The sequence below is a fragment of the Colias philodice genome, chromosome 23 (assembly GCF_061535455.1).
Source record: "Colias philodice isolate Cphi_HAF_F1 chromosome 23, ilColPhil1 Martin Lab GWU primary, whole genome shotgun sequence".
NCBI classification, from domain to species: Eukaryota; Metazoa; Arthropoda; class Insecta; order Lepidoptera; family Pieridae; genus Colias; species Colias philodice.
The window spans coordinates 3,346,112-3,368,829 of NC_143108.1; the positions used below are offsets into that span (position 1 = coordinate 3,346,112).

The 22,718-nt window shown below is 31.8% G+C and overlaps 1 protein-coding gene across 1 annotated transcript; it reads right to left on the reverse strand.

Annotated features, from left to right (window-relative positions):
• Positions 1-521: 521 nt before the first annotated feature.
• Positions 522-14,622, reverse strand: LOC149477957 (uncharacterized). Its single transcript, XM_089709668.1, has 2 exons — positions 14,576-14,622; positions 522-1,122 (listed from the first exon to the last, which is right to left on the reverse strand). The coding sequence occupies exons 1-2, from the start codon at positions 14,620-14,622 to the stop codon at positions 522-524; spliced, it is 648 nt and encodes a 215-aa protein (XP_089565794.1).
• Positions 14,623-22,718: the final 8,096 nt, after the last annotated feature.

The following is a 22,718-nucleotide window of genomic DNA, read 5'->3' on the forward strand; positions in this document are numbered from 1 at the left end:
ATATATTTAGTATACTATTTACCAAGAACAAAAAGGGACCAAACATAGATCCCTGCGGACACTAATGTGAATCGCTTTAACATCTTTCTCCATTAGCAACCTCAGTCTGAAAGTTCCATAGTTATGGAGTTGATTCAAAAATGCTATGTTCTACGGCTCTACGCAGTCAAATGCTTTGGAATCAACAACAACATAATCCCAAATCATTTTTAGAGTTGGCCCATGCTTTATGTTGTACTACTACTATACTAGCTTTCAGCCCGTGGCTTCGCCCGCTTTGTCTAAAACATAATAATTTAAAAACCTTCCTCTTGAATCATTCTCTCTAAAAAACCCATCAAAATTTGATACGTAATTTTAAAGATCTAAGCATACAAACACACAGACTGCATAAGTCATAATGTGACTTTGTTTCATATCTACTACTAGTAGCATACAGGGTGTAATCGTTAAGTGTGCACAGGCGATTATTTTTTTTTTATTTTTTTTTTATCGCCTAAGCAGGCACACGAGCTGGCGGGTCACCTGATGGAAAGTGATGCCCGCCGCCCATAAGCATTCGCGATGTTAGGTCCACCGCGAATGTGATGCCGGCCTTTGAGGTATAAATATGCCCTTTTCTTAAAGGTCTCTGCGTAGAATCTGTTTGGGAACACTGAGGATGGTAGATCGTTCCACAAGGTCGTCGTTCTCGGCAAAAAGTGTCGGGAAAAGCGCACTGTGGTAGACCACCATGCATCCAGGTGGTGGGGGTGGAACTTTAATTTGTGGCGAGAAGTGCGATTATGGAACTCAGCAGCTGGAATGAGTTCAAAAAGTTCCTCAGAACAGTCCCCGTTATAGATCCGATAGAACACGCATAGAGATGCAACATCTCTCCGCAGTGAAAGTGGATCTAGCGAATCGGAAAGCTCAGGGTCGTCAATAATTCGGACGGCTCGTCGCTGTACGCGGTCCAATGGTAGGAGCTGGTATTGGGGCACTCCGGCCCAGAGGTGAGAGCAGTACTCCATGTGGGGCCTGACTTGTGCCTTGTATAATTGCAGGCGATGAGCAGGTGTGAAGTACCGTCTTGCCCTGGCGAGCACCCCTAGTTTTTTCGAAGCTACTTTTATGCCGTAACTATTGCAGATATCAAAAAACTTTAAATTGATATTGAAAGCCCTTAACCACAGATTAGAGAATAGTTACTTCGTAACCTTAACTTTATATCTACTCATTAAGTAAAATGACAATAATAACTTTAAAAAAATAAAATGGGAAATATCCAAAAAAGTTACATTAAACACTCCCTTACACAACCCTTACATTGAATTTTCTATCTATTCATTTTGTGTTCAAAGCAAATGTTCGAAGTGACGTCCTTGTTTTGGAAAACCATTGTATTCCACATCGAGCTCTATTTACAGTTTCTAAATTAGTCCATTAAAATGTTACATTTTTTAGGCCTAACCTTGCGTTTTTTAGAGGACGCAATTTTATTTTTTTTCATGTGTAGAGGGGGTCAGTGTGAAGCTATCGTCAAGTTTGTGGGGTCGCCACCCTTGTCCCGCGGCCGCCATCTTGAAAATAGCGGTTGAATGGCGTAGAACTATAAATAAAAAAGTTATAAGCGAAAATGTTCAGAAATTAGAGCTACATATTTATATTTTTCAATAAAACTTTTTTTTATCATTTTACGAAGAAATGGTATCAGACCATTTTTGTAGATTGTTATTCGAGGAACAACTTTTATGTACAACATTTTTTCATTACGTCAATAGCTAAGGTTTTACAGCTCTCTAAAGTGAGTACTATATACAATGGTGACCATAAATAAAAATGTAATCGTACTCGGCAATAGGTGAAAATTGAAAAAAAAAACGTCATAACTCTGAAAATACGAAAAATCGTCCGTCGTCTGTCGTCGGACGTCCGTCGTCAAAAGGTCCTCTACCTCCTACCTTGAGACACCCTGTATAAACAATCTTAAATAGAATCGATTATTCTTTAAATACTTCAATGTTATACTGAATAAACACGTATCCATACCACGCAACAAAAACGTATCTTATTTGAATCCGTTTCCACCAGTACTAAGCTATATGCATCAATGAATATGATTGGTGGCTATCTTACGCATTCACAGCTACATAGCATAGCACATTTCTTGTGGAAAAGCACCCCGCTTAACATCACATTTGGCGATTATTTTTATGATAAAATTTAATATACTTTTAGAAATTGTACACGGGGCCGGGTTCCATACTGCCTAATGTAGTCAGTTCATAACAAATCACAGCAAGTCAACGACTATTAACAAGGTGAGGGTAGTTGGGTCAAACGTCGTAGGCGGCATTTTTAAGTATTCGACACTCAGAGCAATAATAGGTTTATTCCTCTGAGATTCGACAGCTAAGCATGTTCGGACAGAATAGTGACAACTATATCACAGACTATATTGACAACTATTCATCCCTATTCATCCACAATAATATTATATCTTAAGTTTCGTCTAACAATACCTGCAAAGTGTAGTTTATGTAATAAGCACAGTGTTGTGGTGATTCAGAAAAATATGTTTTATATTTTGTAAAAGTCAAGTGTTATGGTTCTGTAAATTAAAGAAAAAAATTACACCATTCGCCACTCATTCTGGTGGTAGGTAAAACTCTAAATTAAGGCTTTTCTTCAATGTATTTTTGGCAAAGTATCCATCTATGGAATATAATAATCCATACTATCTATACTAATATTATAATTAATGCGAAAGTAACTCTGTCTGTCTGTCTGTTACTCAATCACGCCTAAACTACTGAACCAATTTGCATGAAATTTGGTATGGAGATATTTTGATACCCGAGAAAGGACATAGGCTACCTTTTATTGCGAAATATGTACCACGGGCGAAGCCGGGGCGGACCTCTAGTAATTAATAACTATTACTCGGCATCTATGTCATACTATTTCTATACTGCTTTTAATCCATTATTCCGCAACGTCGTACAAAAATCATGTAGACAAGGGGAAAAAATCTCTACCTGTACTTTCGAATTCTCATCTGCACTCAGTTGGACAGCTTACAAGTGACGTCATAGTGCTGAATCTTATTATTTTATGCTCTTATATTGTTCTTGATAGGTCACGTGGTGGTTCAAATGATCCATAAATTTTTCAACATGGGCCTGTGGTCTATTATATTATTGGTTTATAATCAAAGTACCTGGGCAATTCCATGTAGGTATAATTTTCATTTTATTTTGTCTTATGAAGATAAATACATTTTTATACTTTTTAGACTTTATATCCGTTTCAAAAGTTATCTTATAGTAGATTATAGAATATAGAGACAAAATGACAGCCGAAGATATGCTAGATTTTGGCCGTCGCCTTCGCCCGCATAGTCCCTGTGGGATTTCCGGGATAAAAAGTAGCCTATATCTTTATTCTGGGTCTTTAGCTACATAATTACGTACCAAATGTCATTGTTATCGGTTGGGTAGTATTTTCATGAAATAGTAACAAACATCCATCGATCCATACTCACAAACTTTCGCATTTATAATATTAGTAGGATAAAACTCAAACGTGACTGACACTAGATCGTTTTCGAGAGTGTTTTTAAACTTCAATAATATCACTAGTGAATACAGCGGGTGGGGTAGAACTTCCCAATAGTAAAATTAAAAGAAAATCCTGGAACCGCAACGTACGTTTTACGCGCACCAAATACGCAGCATGAGCTTTTTTGATAATATTGACGCGTGGCTAGTTGATTTATTATTTTTGGATTATACATATCAACTTTTCATCAACAATTACCATTCGATGGAAAAACCCTTTAAAAAAACGGAATAATAAAAACGTGACCAAAAACCGCAGCGCAAATAACGAGTTATAACAATTTATGACAAGAATAAACTAAGAATAAGGAAAAATTATCCGAATAAACACGTAATAAATTAAACCTAGTATAACGTCGTAATAAGTATTCCATTCATACATTGCTATTCCATGATTATTCCGGGTGCCATCCTAGTATAAGTCTGATATAAACCTACATTACATCTTTTGTGTACATTATGCAAGTTGTAGAAGCAATTTTCAATCTATATTTGAGATAATGGCAATGAGAGTAATAAGAGAAGTAGAATAAGATGAGTAAATTCATAATTTAAGTATTGAAATGGAAAATTTCAATGCAATAAAGCACAGACATAGATAGACTACGCAAGTACCGCGATCTGTATGAAAACCAAGCGTGTCATATTTTTTGTACTGACCTTGACGCGTTATGACGTCACGAGCGCTTTTTAGTGATGGTAATTTCATTTTACGCTAAATCGATTAGGCCGCCACTCGCGCGGCGATTCTAGTATCGTCCTATCCCATCGAAGTAAATCGAAAGAAATCAGATCAAACTAGATCTATGTCTAAGAGGTAATTAAATAAATGAATCGTAATCGATTACTTAATCGATTCAAGACAGAAAAATGATAATTACCATAGACAGAGGAATGATAAAATAAATTTATAAACCTTTTAATATTCTAACAAGTAAACTAATGTGTTTTAGCTTTTTCTTACATATGCCCATTGAGTTACCGTGTACTACGTACTAGAGAGGCCATCGAAAGAAAGTAATGAAACTGTCAATCAATCAATCTTTATGTCCCGTTGCATCAATCCATTTTTCTTTTATGTTCGGGTTACTTGGAAAACTGAAAAAACAAACATAGTCTAAGCAATAAGGAGTTTTGACAAAAAAAATCTATGCCTTTTTTTCTGAAAAATTGCTCCTTCAAATTATCATTTTTCTGTTCGATTATAAAATCGATTAGAATCGAGAACTGTTGCATCAAATGAACATCACTAACCACAAAATTGGACAGAAAAATGAGAACAGAAAAATGAGAAGATGCTATTCATTGCTTGTTATCATACGACTCGATCTTTACCGTGCCAAGTAAAAGCCGCAATGTATTCCGAATCATTTCGTATGATTTGGTATCCGTGTTTGTCACGATCGTTTTCCACAGATATTCTTTATTTGATTTTAAAATAAATAGTGCATATTCTGATTAGAAAATTACTTACCGGTGGAAGGAAACATCTCTGCTAACTCGGCCACTCACAGCTGTGGAGTTTCTACAGTTTATAACGGCGTAATTCGGCATTTTACTTTATTCAGCTTCACGTCTTTCCTTGGCGAACTGCAAGCGCGGACTGAGTGTAGGCCAGCGTCAAGTAAGTTTCATAATCTTAGTTTGGACACGGGAAGTACATACACTCGCTTAGTCTATCTTGATACATGTCTGTGCAATAAAGTATAATAAAAATAAATAAATGAATAAATAACTTACTTTGAAATAGCGTTCTCTTTCATTTACTTGCATATGATATATTTAAATTAATTCCAATAATACCTATTTAAAAATAAATAAATAAAACATATGACGAAACTTCGACAATAAATTCGAGGGAAGTCAAAATGTGACCAAGGCTTATCCATTCACAAATTCAATGTTTTACATAACTTTTTTGAATGAATTGCTTCGAGTACGTTGCCGCTTCGCACCTATTGCATAGTAGACCGGGAGATACTGACACAAAATTTCGAGTCATTTGTATCAGGATGGCGGTTCTACAGGGTTCTTAGTACGCAATGACAAAAAGAAAAACGATGGTGTGAACGCTGGTACCGGCGGCTTAGTCGCGTGGGCGTTAGTCGAACTCGTCGGAAAAATAGCGAAAGTCAAACGATTTGTAACACAAAAATTTTAGAATTTACCGATAGTCCATAAAAAAGAAGTAGGCGGTAGTGTCATGCCATACTTTTCCGGTGTGACTTACAGCCCGCCATACCGACGCGAATGTGTTGATTTAAATAAAACAATTATTCAACCATTTGTATCAGGCTAACTTTTGCACAGGTAACCATCGTCGTGCAGCCATTTACGAAATGATCATTTTTCTTTTTGTCATTGCGTACTAAGAACCCTGTAGAACCGCCATCCTGTTACAAATGAGTCGAAATTTTGTGTCAGTATCTCCCGGTCTATAGCGGGAGAATAGTTACATCGACATTATTTCAAGTTAATTAGTAAGAAATTATGACATCCTTATTGATTATTCTTTATATTCTAATCATAACTATTCATAGAATAAGGTTCGGACAGCTCTTATGCTTTTACGGATGTTTGAATTTTGAATTGAATTGAATGAGCAAGTTTTGCACGCCTCATAAGCGAAGCGTTGAGGTGGGTACTACTGTCACTTCGCGCAAAACATCTGATTTTTCAAACTTTAAATGTCTTTATGTATCATACATTGCACTTGTAAGATAATACATACACACACATATTAAGAAAAAACACTATTTTTAACGTTCATGATATTTTTGATGTCATTTTTGTTATTTAAACTAGTTAAAAAACAGTTTAAAAAAGTTCTGTCTTGGACGTCCGTGTGTCTGTATGTGCGGATCCTTTTTCTTGTTAACACGATAGCGACCGAAATACTTTACTAATCGAGTCTTTTTTTTTCTCTTACGCTTGAGTATGCTCAGGAATAGAACCCTTTCATTTTTCAGGGTCTGATTCGATGTGGTTTAATTGTTATTAAATAAACAAAAATAATAATTAATAAATATTTATAAAAAAAAAAATTATGAGGCGTGCACTTTTGGATTTTCCAAATTATTTATTTGTACGGCTGCCTGATAGGCTATAAAGGACCAAATTTGATTTGTAGAAACTTTAGATTATTATAACTTATTCGCTATTTATATCTGAGTATTGATAGGAGCTAGAAGATAATCATGTATTTTTATTTTTTAATTAATTCTAATTTGAAAATTCTTAAAACACGCAAGCGTATCCCAAATCAGGGCTGAAAACTGAAATATATTTGATATTTAGTTTTATAGCATTTATAGCTTTATAAATAAGATGTTTTTAAAGATTAGAAATCCCGCCTATTGATTGAATGTTTTTTTCTATTACTTAATTAAAAAAAATCTAAATCTTTCAAGAAATGTATTTTTCAATTATCAAAATTGTACACTTATCACACGTAAAAGCCACCATTTTGTACTTAAATTTTAATTAAATTTGAATACATGAAACACATAAAAAAAAGCAACCTAAAAAGTCAGCAAGTCGCATCTGCACCTATAATAGCCTACTGCCAGGCGTCTACACCACACTACAGTCTACACCATAGCTGTTAAAATATTATGTGATTAGCCATTTTGTTATTACAAGAAATACTATAAGTAGGTAATACATTATCAAATAAGCAAATTAAAGAAACTTCACTAAGAAACATAAATTACAGTCATGGGTTCAATATTAGGTACCTACCTTACGATTATTATTTTAACTAACTAACTATTTATTACTTATAAGAAATATTTTATGGATTGAGAGCTTCTGTCGTTTTGAGATCTTCGTTTAACTTACTATTGAAAAAAAAACTACGCACACATTGACATAACTACTCCTAAGAGCGAGCGCGCACGAGCAACTTTGTCTCCGCAACTATTTTGTCTCCGCAACTATTTTGTCTCTTCACCCATGGGCTAGTATGAAAGTGCGCGCACGTAGCGACGCAACTCCCCATACAAACTGATGGGAGAGACAAAATAGTTGCGGAGACAAAGTTGCTCGTGCGCGCTCGCTCTAAGCAAAAAAGTAAGAGCTAGCGCGCACGAGCAACTTTGTCTCCGCAACTATTTTGTCTCCGCAACTATTTTGTCTCTCCACCCATGGGCTCGTATGAAAGTGCGCGCACGTAGCGACGCAACTCCCCATACAAATTGATTGGAGAGACAAAATAGTTGCGGAGACAAAGTTGCTCGTGCGCGCTAGCTCTAAGGTAATATTATAAACTTTATTTAGCACGAAATGTGAACATACTAGCTGCACTCCGCATTTTCACCCGCGTGGCTCCGCTCCTGTTGGTCTTAGCGTATACATGTATTATACATGTATACATGTATTATAACCTATAGCCTTCCTCGATGAATGGGCTATCTATAACATCGAAAGAATTTTTCAAATCGGACCTGTAGTTCCTGAGATTAGCGCGTTCAAACAAACTCTTCAGCTTTATAATACATATTTGTATAGATGACACAAACTGGCAAATCAAATAGGATTAATTGGCGCATGTAATAACATTAAAACTATTTGCGTTAGATACTATTATAAATTATGAAATACACAACAAAAAAAGTACAAAAATAAATGTGCATTTTGCTATCCATACTACTACAAAGTTCAGTCTTAGCTTGCTTGCTGGTTTCTTCCCTGGGTCTTCATATCTTCGTTAGATGAATCACTAAATCTATTGATAAGCACTTAAGCAGCAGGAGATACAAGAATCACTCCTGCGGCACTAGTACTTAGGAACCAGATTTAGTTTTATCTTCTTTCTTCTCTTCTTCTCTTGATGTTGTTTTCTGCTTGTTCTTGTTATTTCTTCTTTATTCGTTTGCATTTCTTCATTTCTTGTATTCGTTTCATATGCAGCTTTAAATTCTAATTTTGAAATCGTTTTTCTTACAAGGATTTTTAACAAATTGATATATTTAGGTACAAACTTAATATCACATGGAATCAGGACAAACATGAAATTAGAGAAATATGGCTGTGAATGATGAAAAGTAGTTCCTATAGAGCATGCTACGTTAGTTCATTAGTTGCTAGTTCTTTCATGTCGATTTCCTATATTATATAAGAATTAAGTAAAATAAACCTTTTGCTGATATTTATTTTTATTTATTTATTTAGAATAGATTTATTTAGCGGAGAATCATTTCTAATTTATTTAATAAAGTGGAGTAGCTTACACCGCAATAAAATAAATAAATATAAACTCATAACAATTTAACTTTAATACAAAATTATATGAATCAAGGCCATAGATATATAAATTTGAACGAAACAAAATGGGATTGTACTGTTCATAAGCTTGTTGCTAAGCTTATCAGTTATCACTATACCTACTACAAACAACGAAGTCGTTTCTGACTTTCAGTCCCTTCCTATATTATTTATTTAAAAGTACCTAACGAATTTGATGCGGTTTTAATAAATAGAGTGGTTATTGAGGAAGCTTTTGTTAAGTTTAAGTTTTTAAATAACGTGGGTGGAGCGTCTGCAGCAATATAGTAACTCAATTTAGAGAGCTTTAATATTCTGTAGAGCTTTATGATTCTGAATGTAATGGATAATATTTTAAAGTATTGTGTACACAGCATATAATGAATATTTTGTAATCGATTTAATCTGCTTTTTTTAAAATAGTTTTGTTCTTAGTGAAATTTAACTTTAGTTTTAGGTTTGTCTCCACGTAAATACTATTAACATTGTAATTTCTTAGATAAGATTTTGATAAACATAATTTTAATGACGAACAAAATCGCGAGGCGCCACTAGTATAATAAAAACATTGTGCACAGTTTATACGAACTCGACGAAATACGAGGAACGTCAATTAACTGCGTCTGGTTTGACAATTATATTCACATCGTATGCGCCTACGCATGGTTGGATTAAATATGATCCCTTCGTTTTATACTGTATCTTGCATTGTTCACTCATCAGTTTATACCTTGTAACAATATTTGTGTACGTACTTACAATTATTTACTTCTTATTAAATTATAATCTAAATGTTTTTTTATTTCTATATCTAAATAATATGCCTAAATTATAGGTAGTAAAAGTAATAAGAGATAGCCTTGAAATAGCTCTAGAATCTAGATTAACTAATTCTGTCAGATATTAACAGAATTTGCAGAAAAGACAGCGATTAATTACTAAATCAAAACTTTAACTAACGGGAACATAACTAGTTATATAAATAAAAAGTTAGTGCTTTTCCAACATTTTATTATGATTTAAAATATGAAGATAGCACTGATGATTGATTTTTTGAATAATCATGCAAATTGACACAAGTATAGAAAAAATATGTTAGCAATTTAATATAGATACCTATTAGAATAAGCTTTATTACAATTGCTGGTATTAAGTTCTATCATTTATCTATATAGAGATGAATGACGATAGAGTCGTAATTAATCACAGAACATTCTTAAATACCGCGGAAACCCTTATAATCTTACGTTTGGATAACATATTAAGTATATTGAATCTTTCAAGCTGATGATATTTTTATAAGGAAATATTTATGCAATGTCAAGATTGGCAGTTTATAAAAATTGTGGAGTAGATAACATCTTAGCCTAAGCCCTAATGCAAATAGAGCGCCTACGTCCTACACATAAAAAAGTTTAATGTTTTTTAGTTAGGTACTTAACGCTTCTGAAAGGTTTTTATCTTAGTTTACAACCATAACAATATGTTTATAAAATGAATATTAACAAAATCCATGACTCTATTTTGCTCTACCTATAGTGTTAACGAAGATTTAGATATTAAATAAGACAATCTGGTTACTTATTAAAAAAAAACAGCTATTAGTAAAATAAATACTTACAACGATAAACATATTATTTAGAATTAGTATCATTTTTTTAAAATTATAACATCTTAAACTGTAACATGTTTTGCAACAACTTCATTCACAAATATAACAACAAAAACCGACCTGAAAGTAAGTCTATAAAATGACACACATCATAACCATCGCTATCTTAACTCATAAGGAACAATTCAACAATTCAAACTCCAGTAAATTGCTCAATTGGTAGCATCCGCGGGCAAAGAGCAAGTAACTCGCAGAACTAGCAGTATCCGGTATACAGTACCGCAAGTGACTGCACTAATTCGATAAATGCTACCAGATTTATTTTGATTGATTGGAATTTTTAATCTATTGTTAACTAGCTTCCTTGAGAATCACTCTATGTAGTCAAAAACATACACTATGTAGTGTTTGGTCGAGAGACTATAAGTGGCTGCAATGCTACAAGATTTAAATGGTTAATTGATTGAAATTTGTTATCTACATATTAAAAATGTGGCTTTTATACTCTTTTGATTTTCACTACCCACCTGCCCTGAAATCACAAGGATTCAATTTGCATCTTATAGATACAATTAAAAATCTTCCTTTTGATTATACCTACCCCGCATTAAAATCCGTTATGTTGTTTTAAAGATCTACATACAGCGAATATCAACTTTTATACTATGTAGTGATTGTTCGATTGACCGTACGTGATTGCACTAATTCGATAAATGTTACCAGATTTAAATGGTTGATTGTTTGGAATTGTTAATCTATTGTAAATGGTCCAGCTTTTGTACTTTGATTTCTATTTTGTGTGGAAAGGGACGTGTTCATTCATAAACTTTTAGACTTCATTATTTTTGTTTAGACTTTTTTTCTTGTGTTTGTTTATATCTGTCTTAAACTTATTTAACCTGAAATTAAGAGATTCGCTATACATTTAATTATTTAATGGTAACTACCTAACAGCACAGCTCTACAATAAAGCTTTTTTATCAAAAATATATAGATTAGATACAATATATCGTAAAGAGCATAGGTTATTACTTATTACAATAAAATTGTATAAAGTATTTCTGGACATTCGATAATACCACCGCCAAATATGTAGTCTACGATCACTGTATTTATAACTGCGATAAAATAAAACTAAGTATGATTTTAATAACAATTCTACTAATAGACTAATATTTTGGGAAATATTTGGATAATAGAAAAGTTTTCTTTGTGAAGAGTACATGAAGCTGTAACATGAAGCTCTTCTAACGTTTTATTTTTCTACTAAAACAGATCTATAGGCGACAATCGTTGCAATACGTGAAAAATATGACTTTTTTAAAAATATATTTCTTTGCAACTAAAAAGCAACGCTTCCAATTTTGAAGGCCATCTTTAAATGACCTAATATTTTTTATCACCAAGTCCCATTAAAATTAAACACAATAATGTATGCAGGCGTAACAATTTTACTTAATTTCCCCTATTCATAAAACACGTGGCGGTTCTAATTAATGCGTAGTCTTGATCCTCAGCCCATATGGCATGGGATGAATGACCAATGATTCGGGAGCACAAATTCTTTTTAATTGCCACGCTGTTCGAAATTACTCATCACGCGAAAAGAGGTCATATACAATTTTATAGTGTGGCAACACTGACGCGTTGTGGCGGTAAAGTTACGATGTAAAATTAATTTTGTTAAGTGGTAAAATGTGTTACAGTTTGGATGCTTGGTTACTGTATATGTTAACATTTTTGATAGTGAATTAATAAGCTGGGAAATAGTTTAAATCTATTTAGAAATATTATACTCAAGTATACAATGAAAATAAATTTATAAAGTTTATTTTAATGGTTCCATAATCTAAACACGTGCTATAATTATTACTAGGTTGAAGCTTTGATAATGTAGATTACCTAAATAAGTTAAATTTTAACTGGCACCAAGATACTTACATAATTTTTATATATTATAAGATGATGAAGACAGGATAATAAAATTGGGATGTTTGTTTATTTTTTGAAAGAAAAATAAATAAGGACAATTCGTAAGATCAAAATATGTAGTACAGTTATTTATATCCATAATCATGTGTATTTAACTACATTACATAATATGAATTAGTCAAAAAATAAGAAAACTACGCAAATAAAGAAGAGAGCTGTAATCAAGGCAATATTCCAATTTGTTATTTTACACGTCCTCGTTTGTTAAATAAAAACGAACTGCCATTACTGAACAGTAAATCAACTTCTATAGTACTGAATTATTATTATAAAATAATCGAAAACAATACACAATAACACGAACAATTACAAAAGGCCCTAATTGTCTATTTAAGGCGAAGTCTAGACTTTTCATGAAGTTCATCACACTGAATTATGCTTATTATTAATGCTATCAGTGAGTCTTTATAATACACATCTTAAACTATTGACCCCGCTATCTAACGTCGGGTTGCCACCCTGCATTATCTCATAACGTGTAAACAGAGCGCCATTTCTTGAAAGTTATTTGTTCATTGACAGTTTATAGATACAACGAACGAATTGAATTTCGAATTTCGTTCGCCATTTTGTGTGAAAATAGCGCGTAATTTATAAATGGCTTTTATTTTATATCGTGTTTTGATATTTTTAATTTTTAAAGTATTTAATTATTATTTTATATTTGTTTTAATGAATAAGTTTTAGAGGATCCTTTTTATGACAGTGCCGATCCTTTATTTGCTTAACATTTAAGTAAAAGTGTATCTGTATAAACCTTACAACTAATTTTAATTAAAAAGGAGAGTATCTACAGTTTATTGGGCGTCCTTATCACTCGTAATCTCTTTCAGGCAACCGGCAATTTTATCTTAATATCAATAAAATATCGCATAAGTTAATACCTTATAAACTTATAAATGTATTCGGTAAATAAATTAAGTTACACTACACATAGAACTTTTTTTATAATGTTTGATTTAACAAAACATATTTTATAAATCCAGGTACCGTCATTTATTTAAGCAGGTACTTTTCAAAATTGTATGCAACAGATAATACAAAAGCGGAAGCGATTATTCCAGAGTCCCAATTAATTTCCAATAATTCAACAAATTAACAAATATACGAGAATTCGTTGGAATGCATGATATGGGCACTTAGTAGAATTGATTAGTGCTTCATATGATGTGGCCGAAACGTCATGATATTAGTAATAGGTGGTAATAGGCTTGAATGAACGCGCCTTTAATTATCCTCATAACATTTTCCTGAATCAACTATTTCGGTATAAAATAGTTTAATAAACAAGATGCAGATGTTACTGAGAATTGCAATAACATGATAAAGTATCACGACTATAAATAATGAAATGATTAATTATTTTTATTTACATTGACATCTTGTATCTCCAATATTTTTAGTATACAATCTCAATCACTACGATGATGTATTTTGTTAAAACTCACCACGAAAATAAATCTATATCCATACAAAATCACTGTTAACATCACTAAAACGACCGCTGCGTTCGATTTTTGAATTGAAACTGAATAAAATGGCGGACATAACGCGTCGCTTGCGCACGAGAGACTACTCCTTAACTAAGTTTGATTACCTTTAAATAGCTATGCCCACATTATCTAGTTATTTCATTGAATGCTCCTAGGGTTGCGAAGCTCTTTGTTGGGGAATGTTGGACGGTTTCAAAATTAAATTTTGTATTGTGATAACTTTTCAGCTGTTTTCAGCTATACCATTTTTAGTAGTTTGGTAACGTTACTGGTGCTTCCTTATTTCTATATGCATATTATGAAGGAGAGAGATTTGATTGTTTTTGTAAGAGATAAACTTAGAAGCTACATAGATACTTTCAATAATAGAAAACAATCTATTTCTTAATGATATAGCCAACTCTAAATTTTTCTTTTAATATAGTGAGATATATTATGTCAACTGGTGGGTTGAATAAATAAGAAAAGTTTAGAGTATTTTGTGCAAATAGCAAGTTATGCTGCTATTGAAAAAGATGTTACATATGAGGACGAACATATACCTACCTACCTTATTATAAAGCACTTTGAATGCCGATAAATAAATTCGAAATTACGTAAGCTCCAATCACCTGCTCTCAGTTGCATCATTGTTTGCAGGATCAGATGCGGGATGCATTATTAATTTAACAAAATTAATTAACAAAATCTGTTAACAAATTTTGTCAAGCGATGTAATAATAATATTATGTAGATATGAAACAAAACATGTTTGTTGCTTCTTTATTTTTATTGTTGTATTTATTTTATAGGACATGAAAAATAATTGGATATTACCTCATGCTTGAAAAATGTAGAAGCAATTTATAAGTAGCTATACAGCAGCAAGAAAATATTTTCCTTTAGGATCTGTACTATAATAATTGTAGTGCATTTTTACGATATATTTCACAAGAATCGATTCTGTCAATTTGGAAAGTTTCCTCTTTATGTTAAAATTCATATTAAAGTTTACAGTTTTAAATATAGTTTACCTCTATATAAACTGTAAATAATAGTCACTAGTTATTATAAAATGATCTCAAACGCGAATATTTTCTTCCTACTTAGTTTTCAGATCTCCATACGAAGTTGGTGTTTAATTTTTATTTGGAAGGACAAAATAAATTGTACTTATTAAAGCGGAACTATCTCATTACAAAGCACTTTCCTGCGGAAGTCGTACTAACATTTTCTTAGATTCAATTTAATTCAATTAACCTAACTTCACCCCAGTGATATTGTTTGAAATAATAGTTGCATAAATGATTGAAATATTGTGATTCATTGGAGAATTCATTTATTCGATCATTTGATTCTAATCTGTAATAATTTTAATAAAATTATTTGCTAAATACTTACAGATTTCGTAGTAGTAGTAGCTGCAGGTGCCTACTAGCCAATTAATAATTTGCTAAACCTTTTATTTCCCATCATATTACAAGCTTATTACAAGTATTATAATAACATAATTTAACACTTATAAAATATAAACCATACATTTTGATGTTTTAATAAAACTAAGTATAGTTTCTTATATTCTCTTGAAATTTTTCAATTTCTTAAATACTATCAACAAGCCAATAATTACCATAATTTCTTTTTTTCGAATTTTAGTGTAGTCCATTCAAAAAGATCAATTATTACTTGTTTCCAAACGATAAATAAAGGTATAAATACGAATAAGAGCCTTAGATTTTATCAGGATGACTGGATTATAGAATAAAAATACATCATAAACTTCAATATTTATTTTTAAACTAGCGATCCGCCCCGGCTTCGCCCGTGGTACATATTTACGTTTTCTCTACATAAGAACCATCCTCGTACTTCAAGGAATATAATAAAAAAAGAATTATCGAAATCGGTTCAGCCGTTCTCGAGTTATGCGCTTACCAACACATTTTGCGATTCATTTTTATATATAAGATTATAGATAAAAATACATTTAACATTACATGCGATGATCCAAACCATTAGGTTCGTCGCACACTAAGTGATGACTTCCTTATTCTGTCTCGTCAGCTTTGTGATTTTATACCTACGCCTTTAAATGGGTAGATTGCTTTGACCTACAGTATTTAAAATACATAAATAATACTTGAAATATATAATTATGTCAGATGCTAAACTTAGGAACAGATTTATGATATTATTAGATACATATTAGATATCAAATATAACTAATCAAATATATCAATCAAACATCAAATATAACTATTCTATTAAATATAAGTAACTGAAATGTTACGTAGGTATTCAAAATCCTGGTAAGAATAAAAGTTTATAATTTCTCTAATTAAGTTAGAAATTTCTAGTAATTTATTATTGCTTTTATGTAAAGTATCTATCACTATCAAATTAAACCTGTAAAAACGTTAAAAACTCCCTGAACTCCCAAATCTAAAATAAACACAGTAAATAGGGACAAAATTCATCCGATAAAAAAAAGGTTCGACATTGCTGCCCCAACGAAGTAGACCAGCAGCTGTCAACATTTTTGCGTTGAATATTAAATTCACAGATAAAAAACCTTGACAAATTTTCCGAGCCATCAATATAAGTACAAAACGACATGCTATATACATAAACTAGCCAATCGAAATGTACTTAAAAAGATGGCAACTGATCTTCTTCTATAGTCTATACCCAGCTGATATTATTGCAACTCATGAGAGTAGACAATGTACCACTTTACCAAAAAAAGTGAAACAATATCTACTTACAAAAGTAACAAATTATTCTTCATTTCTGCTTCATTTTGTCGAAGATTATTCGTTTTAAGCGTAAGTAAACGTTGATCGACTTTAATGCTAAAAAGCCAATCAATGTCTACTTAGGCTTATAACAAAATTAGAGGAAATTGTAGAAAGATTTTCACAAATTTTCAAGTAGATTGTGTTCAGGTTGATTGCTATTACAAACTGAACAGGGTCTACTTAAAGACGTGTGAAACATAGTAAAACTAGTTGTGCTGCGTGGTTTTACTCGTGATTGAACCTATAGGGAAAAACGTCTATTTCTATAGTTTATGTGTTATCCATTCGGTGTTTTTCGGATGAAAGTGTAACAAACATACATCGATACATCCTTACAAACATTAAAATAATTGTAGAGTTTCTTCATAGAAATAATTGGAGTGTTTCTTAAGAATAACGTTTTTTTAAATTACATACTAAGGAAAATTTAATGAAAAAATTATCTTATATTATTTTGAACTGAGCTTTCAAGCTTTACAAAAATTATATCCAAAAATTTTATAAATGTAGAAGGAAGTTGTTATTAAACTATAACATACAAAAATCTCTCTCAATTTAAATTATTTACGTTTCACAAAATATTCAATAGTTAATTAATTCACGCCACGTTTTAGCTGCGTTCAAAAGCTTTTTCGAAAAAATCAGACATATTATGCAAAACTTCTACAATTTTAAATGATTGTATATTTTTATTTATGTTTAGGTAGACATTGAAAGTATGAAGTCTACTTTAAAACTTATGAAAATATTGAAAAAATATTCTCACAAAAAAACTTACGGCAAAATCTTACCATTTTTTGGCTTCCGAGTTCCGATTATAGAATTTGTATTAAAAATATATAAATTTTCACAACTTGGATGCAAGTAGACTTCAAACGGCTTAATAAATAACAAGTCGGACGAAATCTACTTAAAACCACGCTGTATTTAATATGTATCTTCTTGTCTTGCTATAACACACTGTTCACTACACATCTTTGCCATAAATTTAAATAGGAAATTCACGGTTTATTATAAAAAAACCGAACAAAGACCTACTTAAAATCATAGCAATTACGTTTAAACTATCACTAACTAAAATCAACTTTAAATAATTTCACTAAAGCTAATTTATTATCTTGATGAACCAACTTCAAACTGAGATACTATTATGATAAGTAATGATCGAATCTTAACAGTTTTATACAAATGTTTAACTCATTAAGAGTGTGATTAGGACAAACAAACAAAACTAAATTCGATTGTTTATATTTTGCAGTATTTTGTTTACGAATGGAGAGGAACGTGATTAGCTTTAATATATTCCTAATTGTTTTGTTTAATGATTTAATTATTTTATTTGTCTTTGCAAAAATTGTTGAAGTAAATAAATACAGTGAAAGCTTTTGCTGTGTGAACATACATAGGCGATAAAAAATAATTTAAAAAAAGGTGTATTATATGAAATTGACACGTATCTATCTATGTAATGTAGAGAAAACTTGGACTACTCGATTATATATCGATGTTAGTAATCTAATTTAAGGAAACACATCTGAATGTACTAACATTAGATACCTATAATATGTTATACCTACCTAGTTTTTATTGTATTTGTATTAATATCCAACAACCTTGGTTAAGTAATTTTTGCTTTGAGCTTCTAGAAAACGTATTCTTGTAAACGTATTCAAGTTTGATACAGATTTGAGTTATTATCATAGGAAGGTGTGGCATAAATTGAAATAATATTTTTTAAATGCATGATATATATTCACTTAGGATTAAATACTTAAAACATGTATCTAAAATATATCAATGTATCTCTCCTAGCATCATCACTACATAGTATAAAACAAAGTCGCTTTCCCTGTCCCTATGTCCCTATGTCCCTTTGTACGCTTAAATCTTTGAAACTACGCAACGGATTTTGATGCGGTTTTTTTTAATAGATAAAGTGATTCAAGAGGAAGGTTTATATGTATAATAACATCCATTAAATAGTGGAGAAGTACTGTTATTTTTGAGGTTTCTAATGTGGTGTCGTAAAAAATTACATTTTTTCCGCTTACATTGCAAACGCAGGCTGAACCCTACGAGTTTTATCAAAATAATGTACTAAGTATTATACACATTGAAAAGGTCTACAGAAAAGTCCGCGATGGTATATGTCTATCTCTTATGGATAACCCACAATAACTTTTTTTTGTCATTTACTTTTTACGACAAATAATGGCTAATTTTCGATGCGATTTTAACCAATACAGCATTAATCATTAACCAATTAAATACCTTGAATACATTGTTCATTTAATATAGATCTATATGGCCCTTTACACCGTGTGATTTAAGTGAATATTTTCGAAGATATTACAGATTTAAAAATTGCGGGACGTAGTGTTTGCGGCGGTACCGGCCGGCCGCCCGGCTGGAGCGGGCCGCTTAGTTTTTAAATATACAACGTTCACAGTTTTTCTGTAGTGTATTTAGTATCAGCATTGCACCCGTGCGAAGCTGGGGCGGGTCGCTAGTCAATACATATATTTAAGGGGGCGCATAAAGCAAAATAACCAATCTTCTATTAGATGATACGTGTAATATGCAAGACCAAATCTAAAAAATAAAATATATATCAAACTAGATGATATGTTCAACGATTCTGTTTAATCAAAAACATAAAATATTAAAATTTACTCGATAAAAAAAAATCACCAAGTTAGCTCTAATTTTCACACTTTTACGTTTTCTACTTGACATGGTAATACTTATTATGATTTTTTTTTTCATAAACAATTATATTAAAACATTTGCAAGATATTTGTCAGAGCATTTTGTGTAATTACTTTTAGTTTTGGTTTTATCTGCGATAAACCACTTTTGGCGCTCTTTTTTTCTCGAGATAAACGTTTGATTTTGTCACGATAAAAGTGGTTTATCGCAGATAAAACCAAAACTAAAAATAATTACACAAAATGCTCTGACAAATATCTTGCAAATGTTTTAATATAATTGTTTATGAAAAAAAAAATCATAATAAGTATTACCATGTCAAGTAGAAAACGTAAAAGTGTGAAAATTAGAGCTAACTTGGTGATTTTTTTTTATCGAGTAAATTTTAATATTTTATGTTTTTGATTAAACAGAATCGTTGAACATATCATCTAGTTTGATATATATTTTATTTTTTAGATTTGGTCTTGCATATTACACGTATCATCTAATAGAAGATTGGTTATTTTGCTTTATGCGCCCCCTTAAGCCATAAAACAAGACAAATTAAACTCAAACTCAAACATTTATTTATTCAATTAGACTTATTTCGAACGATACGACGATTCGAAAGTGCTAGAAGCATTTTTAACATTTATACCATTGTTCATTTTCTTTGTCCTTATTATTTACAATATTGTAACCATGTAAGCTTATTTTTTCAAAAACTTGAAAAAATATAGTCGGGAAAGTTGCTACGAAAACAGATTAACATTTTTGCTAATGTAACGAAAATAAAAGCTCTAATCTTGGGAGCGCATACTAACTGATGATTTTTCCCTTCTTGTACTCAAATATGATTATTATTCTATGAATTAATATTAGTTGTAACTATAAATGATTGTTGAACCAATGTTTTTCACTACCAGGAGTAGTAACAAGTAGGTATCGTATAAAAATAAAACAAAGTCTATTATTAGTGTATATAAAATTTTTAATCAAATAAAATAATTTACAACAATATCATTATCATCAATTCAATCAATCCTTGTTTCTTAATACTTCCTGAAATTAATAAATTATTTCAATGTAAATATGTACATAATGCATAATACACACGATTTGGCATAATTAAGTTAAAAATAGCAAGTTGAAGTGGCGTTGGGCTGGGCATATAGCCCGCTGAACCGATGGCCGTTGGGGCAAAAAGGTTCTTGAGTGGTGACCACGTACAGGACGTCGCAGTGTGGGACGGCCTTCAACGAGATGGACAGACGACCTGATCAAAGTGGCCGGGAGCCGCTGGAGTAAGGCCGCTGGTGATCGGTCGTTATGGAAATCTTTGGGGGAGGCCTATGTCCTGCAGTGGACGTCTTGAAAGGCTGGAATGATGATGATGATGAAGTTAAAAATATTTATTGCGAAATCATGTTTTTATTGTTTATAAAAATACCTCCTAAACACTGAAATCATCTAGGCATTGCGTGAACACTGAACATTATCATTTACTTACAAGTAAACTGTAAAACAATGTAAAATACATAAATAGATTGGCAAGTCTTAAAATTATGTTATTACTAGCTTTCCACCCGCAGCTTCGCCCGCGCAGTCAAAGAAAAACCCGCATAGTTCCCGTTCCCGTGGGATTTCCGGGATAAAACCTATCGTATTTCCCGGGGTAAAAAGTAGCCTATGTCCTTTCTCGGGTATCAAAATATCTCTATACCAAATTTCATGCAAATTGGTTCAGTAGTTAAGGCGTGATTCAGTAACAGACAGACAGACAGAGTTACTTTACTACTTCTCATTTAAGTATCTAGGTACTATCTATACCTACTCATCTAAGCTCTATATTTCGTAATAAAATTGAATCAATTAACTATTTACGAATCTTTACTAATATTATAATTCACATTATTATTGAAAATAACACGTCACTTCCCACTTCTTCTACGGTCTACCAGAGATAAAAAAAACCTTACTTTACTCGGTAGAGACGAAGCTTTCTTATGGTAAAGACATGGTAGAATCGATAGAACTCTCAAGAGTTTATTTGTAACACACAAAATACAATTTTTTGTCTTTATACTATAATGAAAAAAAACATAAGTACAAATAGGTATGTACAACAAAAGGACAAAGAATTGTATTAACTGTAATACAATTCTTATCCATAAATTCCACGTAGCTGTCTTCGTTATATATATAAGGCTTCGTGGAAAGCTCGAATCTTCATAATCTTCATAGTTGTAGGTATATAGTCAAACGAGTTCATTTTGCGATCGTCAAAACGAGCAAACAGACACACTGCCCGTTAGTGACGGTCACAAACCAACTTCGCTAACTAAATTGTGTCTTCTGTGTCCAATTATAGTAGTCACCTTGAAAAAAAAGAGCGTTAGTGCCGAGCACACGTGTCAGAAGTGAAACTTTTTTGACAAGATTCAAAGATACTAAAATCGTCGCCTTACTGACGTGACGGTATTACCATGACGCGACCTTGAAATTTTACTCTCAACGCGCATAAAGAAGTTTCACTTCAAAATTATAAATGGTCATTCCTGAAATATTGATTTTATTAACTATGTTAAAAATATTAGCAGTAATTTCTCTACAGCTCTAGTTCTTGAGACTTCATGTCCAATTTTCATGTAAAACTTCTGAAATGAAATGTAAAATATGAGCTATTGCAAACAATTATCATTTTCAATTTACCAAAACCTAGAATGGGATAGTCACATATTTAAATCTAAAAAAAATATATCATAATCATCGCATTCTCAAATATTAAACGCTATAGAACTTCAAATTTTAGTAAAATACTTATTGTCGTAGCCTCTTGTTAAGTAATGGATGTAAACAGTATAATTAATGCATTGTAATAATGTAGTACTGTAAACAAGATTAATCTTCAAATGAAAGTCATTACTCATTAGGCTCAATTGTTTTGTCCGAGGTCATAAAATTTAATATGAATAAACAGACTCTCAGAAGAATGACGACCTCAGTGGTGCAAATGCAAAAAATAAATAGCTAGTAGAATCGATATCTGACGAGAAAATTAAAAAACCCAAACTTCGATTTGACAGTTCATAGTTCCCGACTTTTTTTCGTAAACTTCGATTAAGAAACCACGAAGTTGCAGTTGGAGTCAATACATAACACTAGATAAACAGAAATAGATCTTATCCACATGGACAAAAAAAATTTACAAATTCGATGCTTTTGTAGAGCGATACCTTTGCGGTTATAGTTTTACCGATACAACCTTCAGACAATCATTGAGAAG

Coding starts and splice junctions, on each gene's coding strand:
- LOC149477957 (XM_089709668.1), bottom strand. CDS start 14,622: ATGCATCCCGCATCTGATCCTGCAAACAATGATGCAACTGAGAGCAG. Junction 1,123..14,575: donor AATGATGCAACTGAGAGCAG/GTGATTGGAGCT, acceptor TATCTGCAATAG/TTACGGCATAAAAGTAGCTT.